Here is a 12045-nt window from a genome sequence, read left to right as displayed (position 1 = left end):
TAGTGGCTTAGAAGTTCCCCTGTTTACAGGAATTTGAATGCCCCCCTTACTTCCCAGGAGACAGATCTTCTCCCTCTCCCTGGTGTTCCACTGCTGGACGTGAAGCAGGTAAGCCTTTGCTCCAGGCTGTCTGCCTCAGTTGTTTCTTATACTGCTTTATTTATCTCAAGCTGGTATTTACTGTAACTTACCAGCCTCTTCCTCCCACTCCTCCCTGGATGCTATACCATGTTCTTCTGGACTCCTGAGTTTCAAAATAGTTGATTCAAACAGTTACTGCCTATTTAATAGTTGTTCTGGTGGAGAGACTGATTCCTGAAGCTTCCTACTCCATCATCTTCCCACCTGCTTATGATTTTTTAAGGCCAAGTTTTATTACAGTGAACAATTGAGAATGTACCTGGAATAAATTTAATATAAAAATATGAGTATATTTTTAAGACATGGAAATACCATTACCCATATTATTTTGTACTCCTTCATAATTATTTATGCAGAAAGCAAATCAATCTTAATCCTAAGAATTCATTTATACCTAAGAAATTTCAGCAAAAGTAAAGAAGTATTTACAGAGAGACACTAATATTCTGGGACTTTGAAGAATGACATTTTTATTCTCTAAAAGGCTTGTTGCCGCTGACTATATTGAAAATAGAAAGTCCATAGGTATTTTCATGCTCTACTGCATATGTTTTATATTAATCAGGGTATGCCACAAAAGTATTACTCTTTGACTTGATGTCTATGCTTCTGTTTGAAGGAAGCATATTATTTGTAGGTATCAAATCTTTTTGCTGGCCACCAAAGTGCACAGAGGCTTATGAAGCAGCTCAGTTCAGTTTAATTCACATTTGCAGAATACAGATTATGAAATGAAAGATATGGGCCATGCCCTCAGAATTTTTAAAATAAAGATCCCTTGTCATTGTATTTAGTAGCATGAATATGATGTATTCTTCACAAATTCTAAAATGACTAATGTGATAAAGCCACTAAAATACAGTAATAGATTTTTTATAAGTTTTATTAGACCACTTTTTGCATGAAAGCAAAATTTACAATTGTTTGAAGTAAGAGATTCACTTATGTCCATACTTGACTATATACTGTATCAATATCTACCTATCTATCTACCTATCTGTCTATCTTTCTATCTACCTAGCCATCTATCTGTCATCTATACATCTTTCCATCTTTATCTATTATAATCTGTTTATATTCCATGCCTTTACCTAAAGAAAAATTTCCTTCATGGAAAGTTCTTGTGGCCAATGTATTATTTGATATAATTGTGGTGAATTCTTTTAAATCGGTAGTCCTCAGGGTATGGATGAGACTAGGGGATTTACCAGAATCATGCAAAGAGCTTTCTAAAATTCTGCATATAGTTTACATACATATACACACGTCACTGCCCAATATCCCAGAGGTTCTAAATAATACCTTTCCAGAGGTGCATACCCAGGGTGTGCCTTGTTAGTCCACAGTATTCTGACATGCTTTCACGCCAACACTCTAGACGATATGGTAAAACCACAAAATACAAAACAAGTTAGTGAATTCTGCATTTTTATTTTAATTTCATTTTCCAATTTATACATTCAGATGAACTGATTTATGATGATGTTGAGAATGGGGATGAAGGTGGGAACAGCTCTTTGGAATATGGATGGAGTTCAAGCGAATTTGAAAGTTATGAAGAACAGAGCGATTCAGAGTGCAAAAATGGAATTCCCAGGTCCTTCTTGCGTAGGAATCACAAAAAGCAAGTATGTATGTATCCTGTTTGTTTAAAAAGCAAAATGTTCTTGCATTATCATATGAATGAGGCTATTTAAGGATTATTTTGATTCATATAGTACTTAAATAATTTTTAAAACATTGATATATAGTTTGAAGAAAGCATAAATGTGACAAAGGAGAAGGCCTCTATTATTTTACATAGTAAATATAATCATGCAAGAATATGATTTTATAAACTAAATCACTTAAAATGACCTAAGCAAACTCATATCTTGAATATTTCAAGAAAATAAGTAATTATTTCTTAACTATTTCTGTTGTGTTATGTGCCCTAACACATAATACTGTTTGTACATAAACAGTTACTGTTTGTTTTACACATTTAATAGATCAGATCAGATTTACTTAAGGCCCAGTACAAATGTACTTTCCTTTAACATGATATTTTAAGCTTTAGCATTTTCCACACGAACAAGATATAAAAATAGAATATGTTAAAAAAAATATGTTAAAGGATAAAAGCTTCTATGCTGGCCACGATTATCCTTTCTTAAATAGAATGTTCTTTGTGGGAAAACCCCGAGAGAAACTTTGAAGATTTAAACAGTAGATTCTAAAATATTGAACCTGGAAGCCGTTTTGTTGCAGCAAATCATTGAATTGAATCTTTTCAGTTTTCGGTGGTGACTATAACATGTACTTCTATTTATTTTGGGTTGTTTTGTACTGTCTACAGTAATGTCAGTACACTTTGTATATTTTATATCTGAGGTTGTGATCTGGGTCATGTCCCGTTCGTATGCAGACAGCTGACTGTCAGGAGTATGCTTCATCTGTTGGGCTGGTCAGTCTGACATTAAGGCGAAGTACTTATTATGGACTGAAACTTTGACCTAATGCCCCACGATTATGACAATTGGAAATAACCAATTTTATTCCCACCTCTTCCAATAACCAGACTGATACGTTCTTTAGAGGTAGCTTACCTGTATCTATGGTTCACAAGTTATTTTGGATTATTTGTATTCTTATGTTCTATAAACTTGTCTCATGAAACTCAAGAAGAACCTACCAATTGGTGGTAGTCAGCTTGACCATCCACTATTATTAATAAGTGTTTTCCAGGAACTTTGATCTTTTCTGTCACCTAAAACTGTTACAATTGAAATCCAACCAACAAATGAAGCTGCAGTTATAGTTTATAATGGAGATAGTAATTAAGGTGATATTTGACTTGTTGCAACCTCATCAGACACTGTTTATTTAAACTGAGATTTAAAAAATAATGTGGCAAGCTCTTATTTCAGCAGGATATATAGTATTCAAGTGGGTGCCTTTAAACGGTTGCTAAAACTTTAATTTCCTGTTCGATCAGCATAGTTTATTATAATAAAAACTAGGCTAGGGCAGGTGTTGGCTCTCTGATGAGCCCAGAGTTACTTAAACAAATTATCTGCCTTCTTTGATCTCAGAATGGACCCGTATTTCCAAGCACATCTCCTAAAATGCCTAGTGAGTATGTGTAGATGATTTAGTAACCTTTCCCTGTTAAAAGAATGAACAAATGAAAGGCCGTCACAAAGTTAGTTCATAAGTGCAGAATACTAATGAAAGGAACACAGAGTGCTGCATTTATGTCTTTCTCCCCAACTTCCACACTGCCACTACAACAGCATGGAATGGGGTGTATACGGAGATTTGTGATGGCGCCTTTGTTGGTTACGCCTGTTCAAGATAGAAGTGCCACATGAGTACCAAGTTTTCTGGTTTAAGAAGTCATATTTTTCAAATTACCAAAATGAAACTATAAATTGTTTGAAAGTCATCTCATAAAAAAACTTTTTGTTGAAAGTTACCTAAAATGTACTTTTCTCAGCTAACATGGGAAGCATTAGTCAGAAGGAGCAGTGGGGTTTTTGATTATGTATGTTTGAGATATTTGTGATCATATAAAGAACGATTTAAACAATTTTACTCCATTCCCATAACTTAGAGAGAAAGTTACATCATTTTGGAAACAATTAAAAATCTATGCTGGTCATTCTGGAAATAGGCTGCCGTTCAATACAATCTTGAATACAAGTAACTTCTGCTTTGTTGCTGACCTAAAGGAATAATTTTTATGTATTTTTATATATTTTACAGGTTTAATTTCATCAAAGTATAAATGAATGAGTTTACACATTTTTTTTGATTGTTTGTTTACTTGCTCTTGTTTGGCATAGAGAAGTCTCCAGCCTAGCTCATCTAATACAGCATCTGTCCTTGATCATGTTTTATTAATTAATTGCTTTGTTTTTCAAGAATCACCTGGGTTGGAAATAGGGCCTATATTCAGGTTTATGGGTGTGCTGTGACAAGTTAAATCCTGACATGCAAACACCATTTGCCAGACACCACTGAAGTACTTTCAATGTGAGGTTGTCTAAAAGTACTGCAGAGCATTTTTGTGAAAAGATTGTATCTCTTTGTGCTGTAGCTTTCTCATGACCTAACCCGTTTAAAGGAGCACTATGAGAAAAAGATGAAAGATTTGATGGCAAACACTGTGGGAGCAGTAGAGATTCAGCAGCTAAAGCAAAAACATGAACTGAAGGTAGTGTGGTTCACTTTTTGACCAGCTACATTGGAAATGGTTATTTAAAAACAGACTATACTTAAAACAAAGACAAAAAAGACTGTGGCAGTTAACAATTTTTGTTAGGACAGTGGTTCTCAAAGTGTGGTCGAGGGACTCGTAGGAGTCCCCAAGACTTTTTCAGGGAGTTTGTGAGGACATCTTTTTTTCCTATTAATTCTAAGACACTATTTGCCTTTTTCACTTTTATTCTCTCACAAGTATATGATGGAATTATCCAGAGACTACATGACACGTGACATGGCAACAGACTGAATGTGGAATCCCGCTGTCTCTAAGCCAGACCTTAAAGAGATTTCCCAAAATGTAAAACAGTGCCACTCTTTTCACTGATTTTTAAAAATAGAGTTATTTTTCATAAATGTATGTTTCAGGGTAACATGTAAAGGGTTTTTAATGAATATTAATAAATAAGTATTTTAATTTTTTCAGTTTTAATTTTAATATAAAGTAAATGTATTTTGTTTATTTTATTTTAATATAGATAAATAAAACGCAGATAAACAAAAGCTCTTTGGGTCCTCAATAATTTTAAGAGTAAAAAGGGCTCCTGAGACCAAAAAGTTTGAGAACTGCTGGATTAGAATATAGCAATAGTAGTTCTTTGAAATGTGTTTTAAAAGGGCACTGTCAAGTAATTTTTACTTCAGTTCAGTCTTTTTTCCTTTTGTTCTTTTATGAATTGCTCATATGCATTGAATGGCACTTAACTGAAAATAGATGTTCACTTAGGAATGTTTTCTGAAATAATCAACTGCTTTATTCTAAAGAATTTTTTTGCATTTCAGCCTTTTTAAAGAGATAGCAAAATCCTGGGAATCATGTCATTTCATTAAGTGCAATGTCTGACTGGTTCCCACAGAGTAGGGAGTTACAGGGGAATCTCAGGCAGCAGGTCAGGTGATACAGTCTGGAAGTACAGCAGGTATCAGTGGAGCTGAGAGTTTTATCAGGGCCAGTAGGAGTAGTCAATGGGAGGCTTAGTAAAGGAGGCCAGCTTAATGGATGAATCAAATTTGTAAATGTGACAAATGGTAGGGAGCACATGCTAGGGGTAGCATGGGATAAAAGGAAATGTGAATACAGGTTGAGAAGCCAGGCCAAATAAATTTACTTCGTTTAGTAAGAAATAGAATTGTACTGTGTCAGGAGGCCTAGATGCTGTTAACTGGCTAGTTAACGTGCTCTTGGGCAAGTCATTCAATCGCTCTGAATCTCAATGTCTTTATCTGCCTAATATAGAGATGTAACTTTGCGATTGCTAAAATTTCTTTCAGATCTTTTATCTGATTATCTGAAATGGGGAATTTGAGCAGGAATTAGGCTGAAAATGAAGGGTTATCAGGAAAAGACTGGGATTAAGAGAAAGTAGAATTTGCAAAGACCGTTCAGTAGGAAAATAATTTAGAGGTGCCTTGTAGTAAATATTTTAGAATTTTAGAATTTTAGCAGTGGGAATGAAGAGGGAAAATGGGTGAGATGTTGTGAAGGATATGCTACCAGAGCATGATAGTTTATTGGGTTTAAAGGATACAGTAGGTCAGAGGAGCCAAGAGTGGTAGAATAGGAAATGGTTGCATAACTGAAGGAAATTGTAGTTGGAGTCATGGTTAGGGAGTATGAATACGGATTTAATTTTAGCTATATTCAGTGAGTGGTCATGATGAGACATCCTTAGGAATGTAGCGTTTAGGCCTTTGGCAAGGAAGAAATGGTCGGGGCTAGTGTTATACATTTACAACATTGGCATAATGGCTACCACCAAAGCTATACAAGTCAGTACAGTCTCCAGGGAGGGAGAAAGAGCAAATAGCAGAAGCCAAGGTCTGCAGGGCCACAGCTGCAACATCCAAGACTCTGTGCTCCCCTTCTTCTGGGCTGACCAAGTCCACATCAGGCCAGACTGCTTGGCAGGGAGAGCACAGGCTTAGCTTCAGCCCGGTTTGCCCCCTTAACTGGGCACCTCTTTGCACAAATGCACAACCAGAGGGAAGAACCCTGGAGGTCTGAGGCTTGTGTTAGATTGACAGGAGGAAGGAGTCCTTTGGGAGGAGGTAAGGAAGAATAGACAGAGGTAAATGGACAACTAGAAGAGAGAAGTGGCACCGAAATCTGGAGAGGAGCAAATTTCAAGGGGGAAAAAGGCAGGCAAACAATGTCAGGAAGGTCATTTTTAAAAGGCATTGTTTTATTTCATAAGAGGTCATTTAGGTTTTCTCCAAAGGAAGAATCATTTTGTATCCAATGGCAAATACCACAATGTTAGATTTATCTATCCATCTATCTATTTATTTATTTATTTATTTATTTATTGCTTCTATAAACAAATATTTATTGACTGCATACTGTGAGGCAGGCAGGCAGTGAGCCCAGGACTGGATGTGAACATGGAGCTTATAACCTAATCCCGTTTTTTTCTTTTTTTTTAAATTCAGTTTTATTGAGATATATTCACTTATCCTACAGTCATCCACAGTGTACAATCAATTTTCACAGTACCATTATATAGTTGTACATTCATCACCAAAATCAATTTTTGAACATTTTCATTACTCCAAAAAAAATTAAAGTAAGAATAAAAATACAAGTAAAGAAGAGCACCCCAAACATCCCGTACCCCCTTCCCCCCGTTATTCATTTAATTTTTGTTCCCATTTTTCTACCCGTCTGTTCATACACTGCATAAAGGGAGTGTGAACCACAAGGTTTTCACAATCACATACTCACAGTGTGTAAGCTATATAGTTATATAATCGTCTTCAAAAATCAAGGCTACTGGGTTGCAGTTCAGCAGTTTCAGGTCTTTCCTTCTAGCTATTCCAATACACTTAAAACTAAAATGGGATATCTATATAACACATAAGAATAACCTCGAGAATGACTCCTCAACTCCATTTGAAATCTCTCAGCCACTGAAACTTTATTTTGTTTCACTTTGCTTCCCCCTTTTGGTCAAGAAGACTTTCTCAATCCCATGATGCCAGATCCAGGCTCATCCCCAGGAGTCAAGTCTCACACTGCTAGGGAGATTTATACCCCTGGGAGTCATGTCCCATGTAAGGGGTAAGGCAGTGAGTTTACCTGCTGAGTGGGCTTACAGAGAGAGAGAGAGAGAGAGAGAGAGACCACATCTAAGCAACAAAGAGGTTCTCTGGGGGAGACTCTAGGCACAATTATACCCTCTCTTTTGCAGTAATGTTAGATTTTTATAGAGTAAGAAATATAAATAAACTGCCAAAAATTGTCATTTGAAGCTTTTGAGCACTAATGGCAGTATAATATTAAGTCAAGACTCTGGTAACAGAATGAATGAACTCCAATAAGTAAGCTTCCAATAAACCTCAATCCAAATGGGAAGTAGTCAAGACTATTCCATGACTTTTAAATCTTCTCTGCAAAGTTGTGAAACTCTGCCTCATTTTTTAGGCCAGTTTGTCACACTATGTATGATCACCTAATTTGATATTGCCATTTGAATGATCACAAATGACTCCCTTGTTTTGAACCAGTTCCATGCGACCATTAGGAAAAAGGGGTCCTAGTAACCAAATGGGCAACCTCCACACAGGAGCACATTGGTTAGGGAGGACACCAGTTAAAGTAAGGGGCTAACTAGAAGAAATTAAAGTCTATGGTAAATTGTTTTGCTTTTTCCTATGACATGCCATTTAATTTGGGGAAAGCTGTTTAACATTTGCATATTGAGTTTCTCTACCTACTTTTAGGTGGTGTCCACAAAGCTTTTTGTGTTTATAGTGATTATAATAACAAAGACTGACTTTTTAATGTAGCAGAAAATTTTTTTAATCATTTCAAAGAAAGGCTCTATTTTTAGAGTTAGTATTTTCCTTTCTTTTAACAAAGAAAAAATAAAAAAAAAAAAAAGGTAAAACAAAATATAACCAAAATACACACACACACACAGATCTAAAACTCTCTCCCAGATCAGTCAATTGCAGGTAACGTTTCAAGACCAAACTACTTGACAGTACTCTTTTAAAATAAAACACCCTAAAAGCAACAAATAGATTTTTATTGAATGGTACCACTTCTCACATTTTTTTCCCTTTTTCACAGATGCAAAAACTCATGAGGGCTGCAAAGGAGGGTACCAAAGATGGACTTGAAAAAACTAAAGCTGCTGTGAAGAGAGGTCGCTCATTCATTAGGACCAGGTCTTTTATTTCTCAAGGTCTGTGTCCCAAGTGTCTGCATACTGAAATACTCCATGCCTTGTAGGCCTCCTTCTGTCAAAGAGCATGTCCATTGTGCAGAGTGGAGCCATAGCGAATTCCTGTACAACCTCAGTGGAGTGTGACCCTGATCTGAGTGTAACGTCTGTCCCCTGATTTATGGCTAGGGTTTGATTTAGCTAGTGCAGCCGGTCTAGGTCTTCTCCCCGCCCATATGGAGGAAGAGTGCTGAATAGTTGAGAATCAGTTACAAAATTTATAAACAGACATACACAATAAGCAACAGAAAATTAAATAAATTCTCTTAGGAGGCCAATGTCACTTTTATGTTTAGTGTATCCTCTGAGCAGATCATTGATGATTAGTCCAACCCAGGGGCCATCATCCCTTTCTCTAAGTCCCCTCAGGGACCACAATCAATATTGATTCCTAGCAACTTTATTCATAATAAAGCATAATAATAAATTATATATTTTCAGGGTATTAGCTCCTGTAGTTATGTTTACTTTCCAGCAAGGATTGAAATCTTAAGCTAAGAAGGTAGAGTTCTAAGCAAGGATCTTAGGGACCTTTCCACAGATGAAGGAAGGTTTGGAATGGCATCATAAGTTTTCCTAGAAATCTCACTAAGGAGGCAGTGGCCTCTGCTATTTATAAATAAAAAGATAGATTGTGTACAGGTGCGATACCCATTGGCCACAACCTATATGCAAAGGATTATTTAATATCTGAGAAAATTTCTTGGAATTTCTGTGTATTGATTACGTTAAAAAATAAATAGTTGTGTAGAGGGTAGTTGAGAGTTTATTTCTCCAAAGTGGTCATTGTGATTCTGGCTTGATTTTTTTTTTAATGTTCTGTTTTTTTCCCAGGCAATACAATATTAAAAATCCAGCATTTGAGCATATTTATTATTTGCTAATCTCTTTACTTAAAAAGGACTTTAAAAATCACAGGTTTCCTCTAGGAACAGCTTAGGAATACTATATGTAATGGGAGTTAAAACTTACTAGATTTTTTTTTTTTAAATCCTAGTGAAGGCTTCAGCACTCAAAACAGGATGGAGAGAGTTGTCAATATCCCCAAGGAGTTTATTTTGTGAGGGACACAGACATGTGACTTCTTAGCTCTGATAAAATTTCCCTGATAGAAGTGTTTAGAGTGTGGTGGGGTGCACCAATGAAAGAGCAATGAATTATGAATGAGGAAATTAGGAAAAACTTCATGGAGGTGGCATTTACATTGATCCTGAATGCATTGGTAGGGTTTTGTTAGGAGGGGGTGTTGGGATTTGGACCATATCCTATAGGTCCTTGCTACTCAAAGTGTGATCCATGGACCAGCAGCAACGTGATAATGTAAGTTCTAGCTTCTAGGAGTTTGTTAGATATGCCAACTTTCTTGTCACACCCAGACCTACCAAATCAGAACTTGCATGTTAGCAAATCCCAGTTGATGGGATGACAGTTTGAGAAGCACTGATCTATGCTATAAAGAGAATATGAGGAGTTTTAAACGATTCATCTTTGCTTTAGGGGATATGGTGTTTTGGGGAATCAGTTGGAGAGGTGCAATAGTTTATTAGGCAAATTAGTTTATTCGTCTATTAGGCAAATCCCTGACCTCTCTGACCTTAGTTTTCTGTATTGTAAAATGAGAGGATTGGGCTAAATTAGTGGACTGAATTAGTGGTTCTTAGCCCTGGTTGTACCTAAGAGTTAACTGGGAAGCTTTTAAAAAAATACTGTGTGCCCACATCCATGCCCCAAATCCATTAAATCAATTTCTGAGGGTGGAGCCTGGATATTGGTATTTTTTAAAAAGCTACTCAGATAATTTTTTATGTACAGCCATGCAGGGTTTTGAATCTTTGAATTAGATAATCTCCAGGTATAGGTTCCGATTACCTGTAAATTTATGTGCTTTTCTGATTCCCAGCCGTTTTGTGGTCTTGAGCATTTCTTGAACGTATTTAGCTGTGTCTAAATGTTTTTTTAAATGTGATTTTCATCTCAACTTTTTGATTTTAGAAAGTTGTGCATTTTCAGACCTCCACTGAGAAAAACATGCAGAAAATCAAGAAATGTGCTAAATCCCACCTTAGTTTTTCACTGTTTATTGAGTCTTGGTTCTCAGCCATTCTTAGCTGCCATTCTTTCCTTCTCTTTGTGATATTTTATAGATAGATGGTTAGATTTAGTGATTTTTTACCATCTAGCTAATCAAATGACACCTCTGCATTTTGAAGTCATACTTTAAATGTTGGAAGTTTCAAATACTGACAAACATTTTATTACTCTTATGGGAAGGATATTTTATTGGATCTATTAAAATTTCAATTTAATAATTTCTGGGTAGATAGTAAATATTAAACTTGAATTTTATGCACATTTATTTGACAGATGTTTTACTGTGCTGTAATTTTTGAAAATATTGTTTCAATGTAAAACTAGTGCATTCTAACTTTTTTTTCAAGATCACAGATCTTGTCTTGAAGAAGAGCAAAATTTATTTATTGATGTTGACTGCAAGCACCCAGAAGCCATCATGACTCCAATGCCCGAAGGCTTATCTCAGCAGCAGGTAGTGTAAGCAGGGCTGATACTCAGGTGCTTTTTACCAACTGAGCTGGTTGTTAAAATATTTTAATATTTTCATACTGGTTGGTAAATATCTGCTGCCCCAAACTCCCCGCCACCCTGTCCACTCTAACCCTTCAGCTGGACTCTCCTGAATCTTAAACCCTGACATTAAAGGGCTAATTTCAGGCACTGCTGTAGGAGGGGTGGGGGGGTTGGGCATCAGGATTTTGATCAGGAGCTGTGACCTGGGCCCAGGCCATTCTAATTGTTAAATATTTTGAATATCACACCTGAGTTAATTGAAATTTGTGCACAAGGCATTTATTTGACAGATCATTTTACTATGCCATAATGTTTTAGAAATATTTTGATGTAAAACTAGTGCATTTTAACTTTTTTTTTAGATCACGTATCTTGTGTGGAACTTATATTCTTTTCAGACAATTATTTATACTGGTTCCTATTTATAGGACTTATTTACACAGAGAGGATATTGGGGTGTGTGTAAAACATGTATGTGTACATAGATACATAAAACTGGGATCAAAATAGATTTCAGAGGCGGGGCAAGATGGCAGACTGGTGAGCTGTAAGTTTTAGCTACTCCTCCAGGAAAGTAGGTAAAAAACCAGGAACTGCGTGGACTGGACACCACAGAGCAATCTGACTTTGGGCATACTTCATACAACACTCATGAAAACGTGGAACTGCTGAGATCAGCGAAATCTGTAAGTTTTTGCGGCCAGGGGACCCGCGCCCCTCCCTGCCAGGCTCAGTCCCGGGGGAGGAGGGGCTGTCAGCTCCGGGAAGGAGAAGGGAGAATTGCAGTGGCTGCTCTTATCGGAAACTCATTCTACTGATTCAAACTCCAACCATAGATAGACTGAGA

At 36.5% G+C, this 12045-nt stretch overlaps 1 protein-coding gene across 4 annotated transcripts in view; it reads left to right on the top strand.

Moving 5' to 3' along the window:
• Positions 1-12045, top strand: part of ARHGEF10 (Rho guanine nucleotide exchange factor 10) — a 187813-nt gene that overhangs the window by 72897 nt on the left and 102871 nt on the right. For 2 of the 4 annotated variants that reach the window (XM_037812661.1, XM_037812660.1), the window contains exons 8-11: positions 1606-1769; positions 4223-4339; positions 8459-8573; positions 11051-11157. In XM_037812661.1, coding sequence (XP_037668589.1) covers positions 1606-1769; positions 4223-4339; positions 8459-8573; positions 11051-11157 — 503 coding nt within the window. Of the gene's footprint in view, positions 1-1605; positions 1774-4222; positions 4340-8458; positions 8574-11050; positions 11158-12045 lie in introns of those variants that run through there. The other 2 variants (XM_037812663.1, XM_037812662.1) reach the window with 2 other exon arrangements.

Source organism: Choloepus didactylus, chromosome 20 (genome assembly GCF_015220235.1).
Source record: "Choloepus didactylus isolate mChoDid1 chromosome 20, mChoDid1.pri, whole genome shotgun sequence".
Taxonomy (NCBI): domain Eukaryota; kingdom Metazoa; phylum Chordata; class Mammalia; order Pilosa; family Megalonychidae; genus Choloepus; species Choloepus didactylus.
The sequence above is the reverse complement of the archived record's forward strand: the minus strand, read 5'-3'. Positions and strand labels throughout refer to the sequence as shown.